This window comes from Lycorma delicatula, chromosome 2, assembly GCF_047948215.1.
Source record: "Lycorma delicatula isolate Av1 chromosome 2, ASM4794821v1, whole genome shotgun sequence".
In the NCBI taxonomy this organism is placed as follows: domain Eukaryota; kingdom Metazoa; phylum Arthropoda; class Insecta; order Hemiptera; family Fulgoridae; genus Lycorma; species Lycorma delicatula.
The window spans coordinates 15853889-15873362 of record NC_134456.1 but is presented as its reverse complement, the minus strand read 5'-3'; the positions used below and the strand labels follow the sequence as shown (position 1 = coordinate 15873362).

The 19474-nt window shown below is 28.7% G+C and overlaps 1 protein-coding gene across 1 annotated transcript in view; it reads right to left on the bottom strand.

Moving 5' to 3' along the window:
* The window catches only part of LOC142320496 (uncharacterized), a 30165-nt gene extending 11006 nt beyond the window's left edge, over positions 1 to 19159 (bottom strand). The window contains exons 1-2 of the mRNA XM_075358356.1: positions 18845 to 19159; positions 6107 to 6291 (exon numbers count right to left, since the gene is read on the bottom strand). Coding sequence (XP_075214471.1) covers positions 6107 to 6153 — 47 coding nt within the window. The 5' untranslated portion in view covers positions 6154 to 6291; positions 18845 to 19159. The remainder of the gene's footprint in view (positions 1 to 6106; positions 6292 to 18844) is intronic.
* Between the last annotated feature and the right edge of the window lie 315 nt (positions 19160 to 19474).

Genomic DNA, 19474 nt, shown 5'->3' with positions numbered 1-19474 from the left:
GGCCCTTCATTCAGAGGTCCGGGTTCGAATCCTGGTAGGGCATGACATTTTCAAACGCTACAAAAATTGTCATTCATCTCATCTCTGTATTAATAATACCTAGCTACAAAAATTGTCATTCATCTCATCTCTGAAGTAATACCTAACAGCGGTCCTGGAGGTTAAAAAAAAATATCTACATGACAATCTAAAGAAATAGTTCATTACATACATTGTCCCTGTCATTGCTTAATACTGAATTATTGTAACAACAAATATCCTGAATCCATTCTGATAATTACATGAAAAATAATTCTCTGCAAGTTTACTCATTTTTGCATTTCTCACAAACTTGTTTTTATTTTTATAGGTCTATCCACATTTAAATAAAAATTAAGTTCTATGTTTTTAAATAACTAAAAATTAAAATTAGTAAGATAATACCTTTGAGGGTATGTAACCCTCAAGTACTTACTACAAGAGCAAATAAAAGTGAAGCAAATTTCTTGTCATCCTTAATAAACTTCCATAGTTTTGCACCAGCAGTAACATAAAGAAATAATCTCAAGAAATGCTTTTTTTCATCCTTTTTAAATTTTTCAGCCCATTCAATAATAAGTGTCTAAAATAGCAACCGATTAATGTAATTAATAGTAGTAATTACATTAATTTTATAAAAAAAAAAAAAAGGACGTAAGCTACTAAAATTATTATCTCTACCGTAATAGCTAAAATATAATATATAAAACTGACATATGACATTCAAAATGCCTATCTACCCCCTCCAGCAAATAAAAATAAGTTAGTTCAGAATGGTGAAGACTGCAAGTTTAAACGATTGAAAAAATGGTGGAATCGATGATGGACTATCCATAAAGGGGCTAAACATTAAATCAATCACGGTTCATGAAAAGCAGAAAAACAATGATATTTATGATGAGATGTTGAAGAATGGTGTTCAAAACTAGCATTTTTTACTTTTTATTGGAGAGAGCATGACAAGAAATTTACAGAGGATATCATATGTTGAATCAACACCAGATGACACTAGTAAAGCATATCGGTTTGTTCTCTTTGAAGAACAAAAGTCGTTTAAGAATTCAAAAGCAGAATATAAACTGTACACCAGAGTGCAAGTGTAAGGAAAGGATGGCAAATGTAATGGAGATTTACATGTAATGTAAATGCGGTCTTTGGAGGTATTACTGTAATATTTTGTTGAACTAAACTGAAATTAAAACTAGAAGTATTTTGGACAAGATGAAACAGCAACATATATTAAAGAGACAAGAAGAGGAAAATATGTTGAACAGTGTGACAGGTATTGAGGTCAATATCAAAAGAAGGGACAAAATCTGCGAGTAAGGGAATGTAAGGACATTCTCAGAGAGCTGGCATCTCTCTGAGATTTATCCATTTACTTACATTATTAAGAATGCGTTCACATATCAGAACATCACAAACAATCAAAATCCGTTCTCATTATTGGCATTGAAAGTTTTCACCAAAATCAAATTATAAGTGTTAAAACATTATTTAAATTTATTATAGTTCGTAAACCCAACAATCACTACTTTTACTAACAATAATGACTAATTGTCATATTAAAAAATATATCAACACTTTAATACTCTTATTTTAAGACTTTTGAAAAACAAAAAATTCTCAATTTGATGTGCTCATAATTTGTTACCAGATATCAAGATAAAATTTCTTGCAAGGCTCTCAAAATGATTTAAAGAAATATGTAATATTCATTTGACCTAATTTCATTTAAATTTACAGTGACCACATTTACGATAACATTAACTGTGGAATAGCTTGGAAATTCTTTAAAATCAAATAATACTTCACATGTTATTTAAAACAACTAAAACGCTCAGTCCATAAAATGGGTATTTTGTAGTCGCACAAACTGGTAACTTGGAAGCTCCAAACAACCAGTAATACTAAGATAAAGTAACTAAAAATAAAACCCCTAGGTTTTAATTACAGTATTTTATTTTACACAGTTTATAATTTAATTTAGGTTTTAGTAAAACTTTTAACTTTAGCCTGACTGACTAAAAAAAATCTAAAACTGGAAGAAAAATTGTCTAAAGAACAAATGATATTAAACGAACAGGCACATTTTCTCTTGACACATTGCTGCTTTTGGGTGGCAGTATCTGAGAGCTAACTTCACAGTCATGTGAATGATGCACGCTCAAGTTATTGGTTAAAGATTTTTTCTTGGTAAACCCCAAACCAAATTGCAAAATTAATAGATAATTCACAGGTGATTTCCAAAATCTTGTCCACATTTTCCAGTATTTTACTGGTAGTTTCGCTGTACTTATTCTTAATTCCTTTCAAACTTTTAAAAATAGTTTTAATTTTTTCAAACTGTACTACTTAAATTTAAGTATAACTGTATTTAAATTTAGTTTTTATTTGGTTAATTAACTTTTCATTTTTATTAGTTAAATTAGATATATTGTAGACAAAATAAAGTGTTCTATGATTTAACTCTGTAAAATAACTGACGGTTAATAATGGCGTAAATGCACATGATTTATGCATATTTTGAAAATTCATTAACTCTGTTCAGAATCAAATATTGAAATTTTTACTGTAGTTTGCTATTGCGTAGATGCATCATATTACGTGGTAAAATTAGATTTTTGTCCCAAGCCCCCCACCAGAGATAAAAAACCTCAAACTTTCAATAGATTTAAAAGTTTGAATTTAAAAAAATTATAAAAAAAAGAAGGGAACACTTATCAATGTTTTTACTCTAGCTATGGTGAGTATGACAGCTAATATAATAAAAAAAATCAATTCGATATTTCACAACCTTCATTGCGAATTTAAACTGTAAAAGAGGATTTATTATTATTTGATATAAAATTTTGGTGGTCATTTTTACTTAAGGGGTTTTATTATAAAGGACCCAAATTAAAGAGGAGAAATTGATGAAAAAGAAATGTTTATATGTTGCAATGTTTTGGCATAATCCAGTCTAAAAACATTAGTTTATGCTAATGTCTGCACAGCCAAAAACAAGTATGTATGGCTAAACAAGCATGGCCAGGAATAACTTATAAAAGAAATAAAATAAAAAATGATGAAGCAACCAAAAATATTTTGGCCGAATTACTTCATATGAATTGATTCTTCATCTTAACAGTATTTCTGACTGAAAATACTACTTACTTCTGGTTCAACTGGTTCTTCAAAACTAACAACTCATTTTTATTGTTACAATATCCTGAATGAGTAATACCTGCAAAGTCAGCAATAACAAAACTACAGGCTTTATATAAAAAAAAAAGATTATAGAGATTTTTTTATAGCAATTTAATATATTTTTAGTAATATTTAACATAAACTCGTTTTTTTTCTCAGTTGACTCCCTAAAGCCTGCATTAAGAAGCATTGCTTAGAAAAATTATTTTTGATAAAATAATAAGCAGTGAAATAACAAGCTAAATCATTTTACATAAATAATGTATCTAAATTATTAGTCTGTAATATATGTTATAACATTCAGTAATACTGAAAAGATATCAAAAAACTGTTTACTCTTTAATGTTACAACCATGAAATATTTATAATGAACTTACCTTTTTAAAAGTATTATAAATGGTAATTTTGATTTTTGAAGAGAAAAAAGTATATGTGTGTGTGTGTGTGGTGTACATGAAAGACAAAAATATAGTTAACAGAGACCACTGTAAAGTATGATTGCCAGGATGCTCTTCATCCTCCGGAATAGTTTTTCGGTTCAATATGTTGGTGACCGATCACTGAAGGGATTTTTATCATCTGCTATCAAACCAAAACAGCTTTTTAATGACTATGTTAAAACACCAAGCTGACCCCCCAGCTATAATTTTTTCAACTCTGGCAAACTGTAGACAAAAACCTTTACGTGTAAAACCTTCAGTGTTAAAGGAAGGTGCAGCGATTGTGCTTCTGCGAATCAGTTAATTATTCTGCAAATCTGATAGCTGTTGAAAATATCTGCCGAGGCATTTCAAACGATGGCATCCTGACAGAAACCGAACTGATGACTGTTGTGTTATCAAGCTAGAGGGTCTAAAAGACAACCTCCAGTAAAGCCCATCATGGCTATGAATAGAGGTTTGGTATGGCAACCAAAATCACCACAAGACAGGTAGGTGTCTTCCCCTATGGGGGTCAGAATATAGACAAAATGACTTTTGAGAGCCAACTTTTTAAAGTAGATCCCGATCTGTGCCTCCTCAGCCCCTATTACTAATTTTTATTTTGTTTTTACTTGGGAGAATATTGTGTAAAGGTGCAGCCGACTGAATATAATTAAGGTATCCAGAATAAGGTAACCTGATACCAGATGGAGATGTAATAGATACCCGATGTGGGAATTCCTAGATAATAAATCTCCTAAAACATTTTTTTTAACAGATAAATTTTTCTTATTTGTTATATCTTCTTACTAACATTATACAGAATTTTGTTTTACAAACTCAAATTAAACTCTATTAATATAAAAATCATGTAGCCATTTTACCATAATTTTATCATCAAAGTACTTTCACAGGATTCCGTATCCTCAGTCATGATGAATCTATTTAATTAAACTGCATATTAAATAAAGATATACTATAATATTATAATGAAAATTGCATATTAATCTATTACATGGGTGCTGTGCTGCTTCATTGTTTTTATAAGAGTATAAAGTAATATTTTTCTAATAATTAATTTTATGTCATCTTTACTAATTTCTAATATTTCAAAATTTGTATTTATATCGGAAATATTATGTTTATTGTTTATCAGATGGTTTGCCATATTATAAAAAACTAATTATTTTTTTATTTCGATAATGTTCAAGAAATTAGTTTTAAAGGCTCTATTGTTTTTCCTTTATGAATATCACAATCATTTACATTTAATTTTATAAATCCCACACACAATTGTTTTTGATTTTATTATTATTATTATTTTGGGTTTCTTAAATATCTAATTATACGGTTTATTAGGTTTGCGTGCTTTTTTTCTTTTTCCTGTTTAGCCTCTGGTAACTACCGTTTAGATAATACTTCAGAGGATGAATGACAATGATATGTATGAGTGTAAATGAAGTGTAGTCTTGTACATTCTCAGTTCAAACATTCCTGAGATGTGTGGTTAATTGAATCCCGACCACCAAAGAAGACCGGTATCTACAATCTAGTATTCAAATCTGTGTAAAAATAACTGACTACTAAGACCTGAACGCTGTAACTCTCAACTTCCAAATCAGCTGATTTGGGAAGACATTCACCACTAGACCACCAACCCAGTGGGTTCAGGTTTGCGTGCTGGTTTAAATATTTCTTTACTGTAAGTTTTAGTAGTTTTCAATGATATTTTAATGTATAAATACTTTATGAATATGATTTCACTTTATTGTGTCGTCTTATGTATTGTTTATAAGGTAGTTTTACAAAGTATCATAGGTAAAGTAGTATCATATTCATTTTCAACCGCTATATGTTTTATGTTTACTTTGTTACTTAACATTTCTTTGTTATTACGTGTGTATTGGATCGCTGTATTAATTGTATCTGTACAAGTGTTAATTTTATGACCCCAACGATAATTTGATTTTTTATGAATTATTATATTATTAGATGTAGGTTTTCAATTAGAATGATGTTTCAATCTGGCTGTCCTTGTTTATTTCAATATTGACACCTAAATAATTTAACATTCTATTATATTATCCAATTCAATAGGGAATTTAAAATTTAATTTATTTAATAATATTATATGTGCATTATTTATTATCAGGTTATATATATTTTACATCCAAAAAAGATACTTTACCCATGAGATTTCCACTATCAGAAATATACTTACAGGATTTTGAAAGTAAATCAGTGTATGGCATTACTTTGTGTCAAACACAAAGTGACTGACTGAGGATAGAGAATCCTATGAAAGTACTTTCATGATAAAATTAAGGTATCCAACTCTATATTATGTACTAGGTGCTTTTTATGTTATTAGAATTTTAAATAAAATGTAACTGTATAGAAAAATAATATGAATCTTAATATGAAAAGTATAAAAACCATTTACCAACAACAGTACAAAATTCGATAATGCTTCTTACCTTATGCTTATTTTTTTCCTAATAGCACTTTCGTGATTTTCCCTCATCGGTTAAACCTTTTCTCCAAATCTGTAATTACAAGAACTGACAGCATAGTGAACTCCATTATTTTCAAAAAAAGCAAGTCTGTATGTTACTTCTGATAAATCTGGTGCTTAACGGTTCAACAGAGCCAGAATAGAAAGCTGAAACAGATAGCTTGATATAATAAAAAAATATTTGATATAACAATACAGTAAGTTTTGTTGTAAAACAATCAATTTTGTACACAGTTTAAAATCAGTGTGGCTACAGCACATGTAAACTAGCATTCGCATTTAATTTTTATAATGATACAGACAGAATCCTGTTTTTTCACAGTACAGGAGGGATTTATCTAAAATAATGAATGAGACTACACCGAATAAGAAAGTACTTCTGGAAAATGTGTCATCGGTATTATGAGATAAAAGTTTCAGGACATTTGCTTAGCACCTGTAAATAATTTTCACAGATTACAAAAAGGAAATTGAAAATTATCTCTTAAAATATAACAATTAAAAAATTATTTTTTAAAAATAAATACATTTACGGTTGGTTAAATGGAATATTACATCTTTACGTATATTTTTAAGACTACAGACAACTTTCAAAATCTTACTGATTAAAGATACTTTTTACTTACTTTAAAATTAAAAAATGAAGTACTACAAATTAAAATTAAAGTACTCAGACAATTTTATTCAGCCTCTTGAAGGACACAAGAATAGAAAGTAACAAAAGTCAAGTTATAAAAGGAACCTCACCTAAATGAAAAGATAATTAGGTACTTACATATTAACACCACTGCAGCTACAGCTTTTTTATCGTATTTTGGTGGAAAATGGGCCAATATAGAGTTTAACATAGATTCATCAAAACAGTCTTTATTAATTTTAATAAATGGTCATTTATATTTATTTTATAAATATAATTTAAAACTTAACCTACGCTCGCTAACCTTGACTAATTAACAGGAGTGTTTTGATTATTTAAATAAATAATTGCAATAATTACTGAATTTATTAAATAAATACTCAAATTACGGTGTTAATTAGTCAAGGTTAGCGAGCGAAGTGAGCGTAGGTTAAGTTTGGTAAAATTATATTTATAAAATAAATATAAATAACTATTTATTATATAATTAATATAAGAGACTGTTCATTTTCCACCAAAATCCGATTGACTACTTTGTTTTTAAATAAATTTGTAGCTGCGGTGGCGTTAATACACAAGTACCAATAATTAAAATAGATGTAAAAGATGCATGATTGAGATAACACAATTTTAAAAAAGTAATCACTTATGGAACTGTTAAAAAATGGTAAAATTAAAAAATAAATAATATGTGCAGCATATTTGTAAATACTTGATATCAAGTTTTTATGGCATGTTAAGTCTAAAACATCAAAAGACTAAATTCACGGTCATCAGTAAATATCAGGTGTGCGGAATCATTTTACAAGCAAGTGTGAAGCTATACAGGATGAAAATTCTGAAGAAAAATATAAAGTATTATCTGTACTACCAAAAATACATAACCTGATATGCCTATGTGACCTTTAATTAATTTCACAACTGCCCCTTCTTACATCATCTCTAAAATAGATAAAATACTTAGAATCAAAATGAATTTAAATTTTCTTTGTATCCATTCTTTATATTACATTTACAAACTGTAAATAAATTAAAAGATTTAAAAATTGGGGATAACACCAGGAAGACATAAGTTAACATGTACCCTAGCATACCCATAAATGAAACAATCAACATAATAAATAAATTAATACAAAATCATGAAGACCATTTATTTATTGATAATATTATTGTTATTATTCATTATATAAAATGAACATTTAATAATTTTGAACAAGTTAAATTCTTACCATAATGAATTGAAATTTACTTTTGAAATTGATAAAAATAGGAGAATAAATCACTTAAGATGACTGTATCGAAATAGATCATAGGAATAAAAATAATCGATTCATAACTTCAGTACATAGGAAACTCACAACCAACCAACAAACATAAATATGCAAATCATCTGTGGTCACAAAAATTAATACTTATATGAACATGGTTATATAAAAGCTATCAATTACACAAGTATAATGGAAATAATAAATAAAATAAATAAATAGATATTATAAAACAAATTGCTAAATATAATGGTTATAATGAATGTTTAGTAGATAATATATACAAAAAGCAATGTCAAAAATTAACAATTATACATATTTAATACAGATAAACACACAGAAAATGACAATGTATATTTAAAATATACTGATAATATTGTTGAAAACATAAGGGTTTACAATAAAAATCTGGTTAAACCTGCATATCAGACAAAAAACCATTTAATAAAATATTTAAAAAATAATACACGTATTGCTTCATATGATTTAAACAATTTGTTTAAAAATAAAATGCAATGATTATGACCATATTTATATAGGTAAAACCACTAGATCCTTTAAAACTAGATTTGATGAACACTTTAGATATTATAAAATTAGGTTTAACGTTTCTGATAATCTTATTAATAATAGACATTCCATGTCTGATATGAATACAAATATTAGAAATACTGGAAATTAAAAAATACAATATTAATACAAATAAGGTTTTTGACATTTTAGAAAGATTTTACATTTATAAATAAAAAAATTAATTTATTTGATCAACCTACATATAGAATATGAGGATTACACAATCATAGAAGCTGCTGTAGGTAGCAGCACTTCTGTAGACATTGGTAATTCATAATATTTCAACTGTGGACAGTTATATAACTTTATTTACTTTAGTAGACAGTTCTATTGATTTTATTTTTATTTTTGTTATTAATTTTAATTTTTACTTTTAATTTAATTTTTTTATTAATGACTTCATATTTTGTACAAGATTTAAAATTTTGAATATAAAAAAAAAAAGTTTTATTTCTGTTTTGATTTAATTGGAAAAGGATCTTTTTAACAATTTTAAATCTCACTTCTAATTTTAATGAGCAATTTGCAACGAAAGATTTGAAAAATTATATAGCAACTGATGATGCGAGGTACTCGTGAAAGTGCTCTTGCTTGGATTATGGAATAAGGTAGGCGGTCATCCTATTTTTTTATTTTATTAATTCTGTACTTGGGTTGATCGGATTTATATAAAGGATGAAAAACATGTATTTTAAGAGTAGTATTGATGAAGGTGAGTTCACAAGTTGGAAATTAAGTGCAGACTTGTGAAGACCAAATCAGCCTTCTTCTGATGTACTTGTGTCACCAGACCTTTTATTGGCTTGCGTACAAGAATGCTCAGATGTTATATAATCTCTATTCTCTTGTATCTAGTAGAATCAATGAGGCATCTATTAAAAAACTTGAAACCTTTGAGATGTTCGTCTTACAGGTTTCTTCTAAAAATACGTTGGTCAGACAAGGTAACAAATGCAACGATTCTAAGTGGATGAAAAACAATATACGAATATTTTCAGGTATACTCCAGGTGCAATAGCTTGGAAATGCTTTAAAATCAAATAATACTTCATAGTTAATATATAACTTCAAAATTATATATGCTCAGTTCATAAACCGGGCATTTATAAACCTATGTATTCATGAACACTTAATTTAACTGGTAACTCAGAGCACCAAATAACCAGTATCACTAAAATGAAGTTACTAAATATACAAAACTGCTAAGTTCTAATTACAATATTTTATTTTAAATGGTTTATAATCTAATTTAGGTTTTAGTAACATTTTTAACTTTGACCGATCATATTCATAAATATTTCCTAAAAAAAAGATATCTAGAAATTGAAGAAAAATTGTCTAAAGAACAAATGATGCTAAACAAACAGGCTCATTTTTTCATAAATAGGCACAGCTTTGCATTGTTACTTTTGGGTGGCAGTATCTGAGGGATTAACTTCACAGTCATGTGAATGATGGATGCTCATGTGTATGGTTAACATTGTTTCTTGGTAAACCCAAAACCAGATTACAAAATTAATAAGTATTCACGGATGAGTTCCACACTATTAACTAGACACAGACTGATTATAGGCAGTGATAGCAATGTCTATCTACAATGTTGTAATATGTAACCGAACATGTTTAAACATGACCGATTAGTTTAGACATGTGCAATTATGGTACTTGTGTATTATAATGGTGCCACAATATTTGGAAGGTTATAACTGGCGCAACTGATGCGTTAAATAACTACATTCTACTTCTTAGGAACAAGACGATAAATTAAAAAATATTTGTTAAGTTAATGGTGAACTTAAGTAAAATGTGTGCGCTTAGAATTAGGGATCTTCCAGGGTATTCAATTTTAATTCAAAAAATTTTCAAAAATTTTACTGCATCATTATTTTTGATTTTGATGATATTTGGTATCTGATAACTAACCACCTTGTAGTGGCTAAAGAATATTTTTTATATTTTTAAAAAATGTTTCTAGAGTAATAGACTATTTTCTAACTTGCAACAGGTAAAAACACATTTTTGTCACTTTCTCTATGAAGCATTCTTTTATTTTACATCTTACAGAGGTCAAAAAGTGCTTTTTCAAAAGAGTGAAGTTGGAACTTAATCTTAATGTACTCAAAATTCATGTTGCTACATAACCAAATCTAGTAATGTTTAATGAAGTTACACGTCATTTACAAATTGTTTTTTTTTTTTTTAAATTTTAGGCCCAGAATAAATGAAGGGCTAAGGGTAACAGGACTGTCTTTTACCTTTTAACTCTTAGGTACTAGCAGTACTTATAAAAAAAATTGGATTGTTACAGAGTGCCCTTCATTAAAAAGAAAATGGCAACCGATTCGTAAGATTTTTGTAAATGTCTCATTGTTGGTGCCCAAAAACCACAAGTGGGACAGAGGCAAAAATCTGAAATGTTTACAGCAGTAAGTACTTTTTATGTACTTGTTACTCAAACAGGTTGACGAGTAATGAAGCCAACAAAACCACTAAAAACAACATTCCTTCTAACTATTAACAATGTATCCAAAAAATTCACAGCATGTATTTTTTCAGATAATAATGTAGGTCTACTATACAAAATATTTTGATATGACTATAATAGGGCTTATATTATGGATGGTTTGTTACTTAAAGTATGACTCACAAACACAAAAGTAAATACACATGTATGGACATGAATGTTTGTGTAATCCTGAATGTAAACATTGTAGAAGGCTCAGTTACTGTTTTGATTTCAGTGTCATATCTTGTATTGTTGCTAGTGTTAATACTGTGGTTAAGTATTATTTAACCACTTATTTATAAATAGCAATGAACTTATTTATGCAATAAATTTTATTTTTAATTTTATTAATTTGAGAAACTTTTATTTTAGCTGTAGAAAAACTGGGATAAGACAAAGTGAGGTGCAATTGGTAGTTTTATAATTTATACTAACTGTATTGTTAATGTTAAGAACCCTTGCACTTTATAGAAATGGATTATGGAGTGTTCAATTGGCATTCACACTGAAACAATATGTCACAAATTGACTTACAACAGATCTTTAGTATTGCACAATATTCTAGAGTTTACTGAAGAGCAAATAATATTGATATCTTTAAGAAGTGGATGTACTGAAAAAAATATATGTGCTTTTCATAAAACAGATTATTTAGATAAATATTTTCATATCATATCTCTTTGACACTTTCAATAACCAAACCAAATTTAAAGTTAATTCCAGACAGAGCACTGTGTACAAAATGCTTAAACAAAATACAAAAATCACAAGACGATACAGAAAGCAAACCGGAATGTCAAGATATATTTGAGCCTCAATGTGTTATAATCAAGTCTGTGAATAAAGCTTGTTTAGCAGTTGGAATTTCCCCTCTTACAGTTCAAAAATTATCGAGTAGCACAAAGGAACCGATTTAAAACAATAGTAGAGTCAGTTCCCAGTAAATTAAACGATTCCTTTGATTTAAATATTTCTACAGAAGAAACCAGTTTAGTACCACAGAAGTATGCTGATTTAGGTAGGGAATATGAAAAATTAAACAATCATTATATAAAGGATAAATTGATAACAATTACATCAAAAAAAAGATAAAATTAATATTTTAAGTTTATTACCAAGCAGCTAGAACATACAAAAAATTCAAAATGAGTTTAGCGTTAGTATTTAGCCAGTTTCCAAACAATTAGTTAAAACAACTGGATATACACAGGCTCATCTCTCTTTGGTAGCACTTTTAAAAGCTTTCTTTTTCTACATCTTATCCTTGCTGTCTATGTAAAAATGACTCCAATATAAAAAGAGTCAGTCAGTGAATCATTAATTTTTACAACAGGATAATTTTAAATATATTAAAAACAAATCTGGCCATGAAATCAAGCAGTTCACAAGACAAATGTACTCTGTTAACTGAAATGAGTCATTTCATAACAGATGTGTATTTAAGAAACAAAAAAAAATCACAATAACAGTTCAGCATTTGTTTCTATACTTTACAAAATTAAGTTCTGTAGACTATAATTATTGTAACTGAATCCTGTTGTCAATAAAATACTTTTTTTAAATAAAAAAAAACAGCGTGATAACAATCATTTTTTATTCTAGGCCTAATAATACAACGGTAATGATCCGATACTTGTATCTGGAAACTCCAGACAAAAGACAGACACTACCACTATGACACAGAAATTCATGGCAGTTAAGATAGCAAATTAAAAAAAAAGATAATACTGATTGTAGTTTGGTGAAAAAGTGGTATATACAGTTTATCAGAAAAGGTACACGCTTAAGGATAAAAGAAGCGTTAAGAGGTATTATAGAAAAGATGAGAAAGGCAGAACTGGCTGATGGGAGATATGACACAGGCTTAATGAATGTAAAGATGGAAGGAAAATCTTGGTTAAATATTTAAGAAAATGTTAATATCTTGAAAACCATGAGATAGAACTTGCCAAAGAAAATAATAAACCTTGCTAAAGAGATGTAAGAGTGCAAGACATTCACCCAGGAAAGTTGACAGAGGTTTAGAGTAAATAAAGGTGTCATATTGCAGTGAGTACTTTCATTTTAAATATTTTTGATGGTAATTGATGATTTGCTGAGATAGGCGACTGAAGATAAAAACAGTGGTGGGATTCATTCAAGAAAATTTACGATCTTGACTTTGCTCATTAGATATGTACACTACCACCTCATAATTTTGTTAATATGACACGGACAAAATAAATCAGTTTAGAAAAGGATTCCAGCTACCATATCATTAATTGAAGAAAAATCGTAAATCTTTATGTATAAATTTTGCACCAGGAGATTCTGTCATAGTTACCTGATTGAAAATGACAGGTCCCAATAAATTAGTACTCCACTGTTTTTATTAACTGCAAACACTTGTCATCCATTATCAAGAATTCAAGTTATTTAATGTTTGTGAATGTTGTAGACATTTTTGAATTGAATGATTATGCTTTGAGATTATGCAGATTGTATATTTAATTGGTGCATTAAAGGCGATTGATCTAGATATGAATAAGGGAAAATGTAATAATTACATTTTTCTTTGAAGAAGAGAATTATTCTCTTATTCACTCAACAACAAAAAATCTACTTACCGTAGTTTTACAACTAATAACATCGTTCTAACTCATGTTGATAATGCAAGAGATTTTGGATTTATTTTTAAATTTTATTTCATTATTTATTTACAGATGTCTAGGCTTTAACATAAGGATGGAGTATACTTTTATAACATTCCCTCTTCTATACAAACTGTGATTGTATATTGCTCTGGAATTTAGAATCCATGTCATGATCAAGGCACTGCCATACAATGACAGTGTGTCCAACATTGGTCTCAAATTTGCTTCAAACATGTTTACCATTGTACACTCTGACTTACCATATATTCAATGTTGGAGGCATTGCAAAGTCTCTTTTTCAAATGCAGTAGTCTTCACAATGAAAATTATACAACTGGCATCTTACCTTTTTCTTCATCTTATAATAAATATGATGAAGACAAGAGACCGTGGTAAAAACTGAATAATGAGTTAATAGAGCAATGCTAAAAGAAAAGAAGAAATTGCTTTTTGAGACCGCTCATATATAGAGAAATCAGAAAAAACAGGACAGTACAGACTAATGTGGTAAAATGTAAAAACAGTAACATGGAATAAGTATAGGAATGGTACACGCACTAAAAAAATTGCCAGTAAAAATGGTAGTGTTATAGGATGAGGAAAAGATATTTGAAAGGTGGAATAAGTGTACAGAGGAACAACATCACTCAAAAGTAAGCAAATGATCTTATAAAGGCTAAAATAAAATGAAAAAACCTTAAGTAGGACCAGCTAAACTACAATTGGAAGTTTTATCAACATCAAGAGAACTGATTAATTCTTAAAGGAGGATTTCAAGAGATTACAAAATAATGTAATCAGATTTACAACAGTGAAATGTAGTCAGATTTGTTTTAAAACAATCACGATTCCATTTCCCTAGAAGCATAACGTTAAGTTTTAATCTTCTTTTCAACATAAAGGAGTAAAAAAATAATGAAGTACATGATTATATAAAACGAAATAGATTTACAAGGAATAGAGGGATTACAGATGTGATTCGGCTAATCAAAACTATTAATAATAGGTATATAGAGAGAGATAAAGGAATAAGTATACCGTGTCAAATAGAAAAACTAATGTAAATAATAAAAGATAAAAGAACACATATATAATCCAAATATACAATATTAATTATAGAATTGCACCGAATTGGAAATTGGTTATTAAAATAAAGGATGCTCAAATTGAGTAACCTAGAAAGAGAAATAAGCAAGGATGCTGCCTTTATTTAATATGTAGTTGAAGATATGGGTACTTACGTATTAACGCCACTGCAGCTATAGCTTTATTTAAAAACAAAGTAGTCAATCGGATTTCAGTGGAAAATGAACAGTCTCTTTATTAATTTTAATAAATGGTTATTTATATTTATTTATTTTATAAATATAATTTAACCAAACTTAGCCTACGCTCACTAACCTTGACTAATTAACACAGTCATTTTTTGAGTATTTATTTAACAAAGTAGCCAATCGAAATCCCATTGACTACTTTGTTTTAAATAAAGCTGTAGCTGCGGTGGCGTTAATACCTAAGTACCAAAATATGATAAAAAATGCTCTAGAAAATGAAAGAATAAATCTAGGAGAACGGAAAATAAACTGTAAAATGTTTACAATGATTATACAATTTCTTTTTTAAAATGAAGCAAATGACATTCATAATTATTAGAATACATTATTACAGAATAAAGTGAAAATGAATATTAAGAAAACAAAAATAATGAGTTTAGGAGAAAATAAGCCCATAAATATCTGACAAAAAAATAACAGTTGAAGTAAAGTAATACTGATATTTAATAAGATGTCCAAAAAAAGATTGTAAAAGTGAAAATGAAATAACAACAAGCAAAGAAATAGTTATTATGTAGTGGGGTAGTTGATGCATATGAAAGAGGGACACTAGGGGAAAAAGGGAAACTATGAAATCAGAAAAAAAGGCTAAAATTACTTGAAATAACTGTAAGGAGGAGAGATCGGATATTAATTGAATAGATGGACTGAAAAATGAAGATGTAATAATAAGATTGTTTACAAGAATAGAAGTTTAATAAAAAAAAATAAGAAAGCCAACTAACTGGCTGGGATACATTCTGAAAGGAGAAAAATTGGTTCAAACAGTGTTTTACATTCTTGGGTGTCTATAACCAGAATAAACAAAATAAGACTGATTTGAAAGGCCTTGAAGACCTCCTATGATTTCAACATAATTTTTTAATTGGAGATATTAACATAAATAGTAATGAAAGAATAAATAGTATTGGTAAACATTATCTAAAATTACTTCTTTCTTTCTTTTTTCTGTTTAGCCTCTGATAACTACCGTTCAAATAATACTTCAGAGGCTGAATGAGGATGACATGTATGAGTGTAAATGAAGTGTAGTCTTGTAGTCTCAGGTCGACCATTCCTGAAATGTGTGGTTAATTGAAACCCAATAACCAAAGAACACCGGTATCCATGATCTAGTATTCAAATCCGTGTAAAAATAGCTGGCTTTACTAGGACTTGAACGCTAGAACTCTCGACATCCAAATCAGATGATTTGGGAAGACGGCGTTCACCACTAGACCAACTTGGTGGGTTAACCTCTAAAATTACTTGGTATGAATGAGTACAACTCCTAATTTAATGTTGATAATAGAGGTACTGAGGATGATGTATTGATCATGTTTTCTATAAATCAATTTTATATAAACACAATGTTTCTAGTGCTATCATTCTGACACATGTTAATGATCAAAGGGTTTTTGCCATTTAAGGACAGAACTCAAAATAATTTGTAAAACATGTTAAAGAGGTCCTGGATTAAGATAAATTAAGATCATATTTATATGAACATGACTGGAGGGAAATTCTTGATGATATTGATTTACATTTTAAAAACTTTTTTGATATTATATTACAGTATATTAATCAAATCAAAATCTGTTATTTATTTTACACCATGGATAAAGTTGGGCTGTGTATTAGCATTTCTCAAAGAGACGGGTTGTATATAAGATATGGCATAAAACATACAGCCACAAAATTAAGACTGAATACATTAAGTTTAAGAAAAAAATAGCACATGGTTTATGGCACTAGACAACATTTTAAAAACAAGAGGGAATTACCAGCAAAAAATCAGTGAATAATTTTAAAAAACCAGTATACTTCTACGTAAAATATATGCAAATGTTGTACTGCAAAATATATTATATATATTGCAAAAATATATATTGTATATGCAAATGTTAAAAATAAATTGCTAATATTTCTAATGAATATGGTTCTTGGACCTACTCTACAATTTTTAGTAATGTCCTACTTCGCATAATTTTTTAGGTAAAGCTACATCTTTTGCAGATGATACTGCTCTAATATATTCACAAGAATCTTGATAGTGATAAGACTGCAAACTACAATGCAAAGTGATCTGGATAATTTAGCTTGTAAATTGGATAATGTAAAGCAAGTAAATTAGTTCAAATGCTTTAAAAATCAAATATCTAATTTTTACTTTATCATCTGCTTCCTTATTAGTTCCATTAATATACCATAATCAACTTAAGAAAAAAATAGTTGCGTGGATTATGACGGCTAAAAAAGAATATTTTAAAAATGAGGGAATTTACCTGCCTACAGATAGTGGAGAAATTATAAACCAGTATACTGGTATGTCTAAATTACAAATAACTATCAAAAATATGTATAAATAGTAATATTTTTGATGAACATGAGATGGTTAATATTTTTGGTTATGAATACTTTGTTGGGAGTATCTAATGAAGTTATCAGTAGCACTGGTACTTTGAATGACAGAATTATCATGATCACTTTAATTCTCCCATTCCACTTAAATCCTTTGGCTATATACACATATAGTCTGTAAAATGGTAAATTTCCAGGTACCGATAAGATCTCTTCTGCTTGTGTTAAGGAAATTTGTGTTCAAGTAATCCCTACCTTATCTGCCTGCTATATAAATAATAGTCTTGCTATGGGTAAATTTCCTTCCACCCTGAAATCAGTAGAAACTGTTTCAGTTCATAAATCAGGATCTTTACATGTGGTTGGCAACTATTGGCCCATTTTACTACTTTCAGTTTTTTTAAATTGCTAGAAAAAGCAATTAAAAAAGTTAGTTTTTTATCTAAAAATAAATTTTTTACTCACGTCAACTTGAGTTTCAGGAGGGCGAGTACTGAATTTCCAGTACATGTTTCTGTATTATTTCTTGATACTTATAAAGCATCTGGTACAGTTAGTCATCTAATTCACATTTATTTAAAATATATAGCACTGAAATTAGAGGTCTAACTTTAAAATGGTTATCTGGAAGGCAGAAGTTAGTGCATAATTGAGGGTGATTGTGTAAGTAATAACCTTCAGGTGAATTGCATAATTCCCAGGTTCCAATTATTAAGAGAAGGCGAACGCCGAGATGTATGTACTGTGAAAGTGAGGATACACCTGAGCACACCTTCTACGTATGTGAAAGGTGGGCTGAGGTGCGTCGCAGGTGTAGAACGGAAGGCCTGACGCCTGAAACGACTGTGGCCCATATGCTCCAGGGGGAGAGAGAATGGGAAGAAGTGTTTATTCCAGGAAGGTGCCAATTAGCGACAAATGGCTTGGAAGAAAAATAACATTAATCTGAAATTCAGTTATTAATAACTTTATGTTATTTTAATGTTTTATGGTTTTTTTGTCATCCTGTTCAATAAATAAATGAACTATGCATTTCATAGCATTATTACAAATTTGGGTTTCTAAACAAAAGTTTTTGAGGCTTACATTTAAATCATTTGTGTGAGGAAGTACATCTTTAAGCACAAGTATTAACATTTTAAACAAATCATAAAATAGATAGCTAGGATGGGTAAATCATTACTGGTACTTCTTTTCATCAGGAATAACCAGTAACTCGTAATAATATTAAAAATAATTATTAACATGGAAATTAGAACTAACAAGCATTAGTAATAAAAAGTAACTTTCTGCACGAACACAAAATATAGTATTAAACAATAAAAAAGTTTCAGATAAAATAAACACCAAAAAGTTAGGTCTAAATTAACTATAAACATAACGTCTTAAAAGTTCTTATAGTTTTATATTACCTAGATAACACAATTAGTATGAAGTACAAGTGTAAATAATTAATGTAAAACCGCTTCATAAACACATTCACATTACGTACATTTCAACAAGTCATTACTTTCTTTTAGTAGATCATGACGCAAAATAGTATTTCATTATTCGCAGAAACCAATCAGTAGATCTATATAATTATTTCTATTAGTAAGCACTCAACTAAGATTATTTGGACTACCAAATTAACCTACATAGTTAAATCGAATAGCTGTAAACGGTACCGTTAGAAAGGACGCCAACAGTATACAACTATGTGCGTTGATGTATTTAACGCATTCTCTAGTTGCTTACGAAAAAATAATTTTTAACTGCCGCCATTTTTGATGCATTTTTTAAAAATCTACGCGGGAAACAAGTCAAATGAGTTTTATAAATGTACTAAAACAATGTTATTCTGGAACTTATCAAAACCTAATAAAGATAGATAAAATTGAAATTCTATACCTAGATTCACACGAATTCATTATCTTTTTTTTTTATATACAAACATTTTAATCACTTTTTATTCACAATTATAGTTTATTATTATTATTATTACCTAGTAATATTCTTTGATCATTTACATACAGTAAGACTGTAAATAATGTAAAACGGGT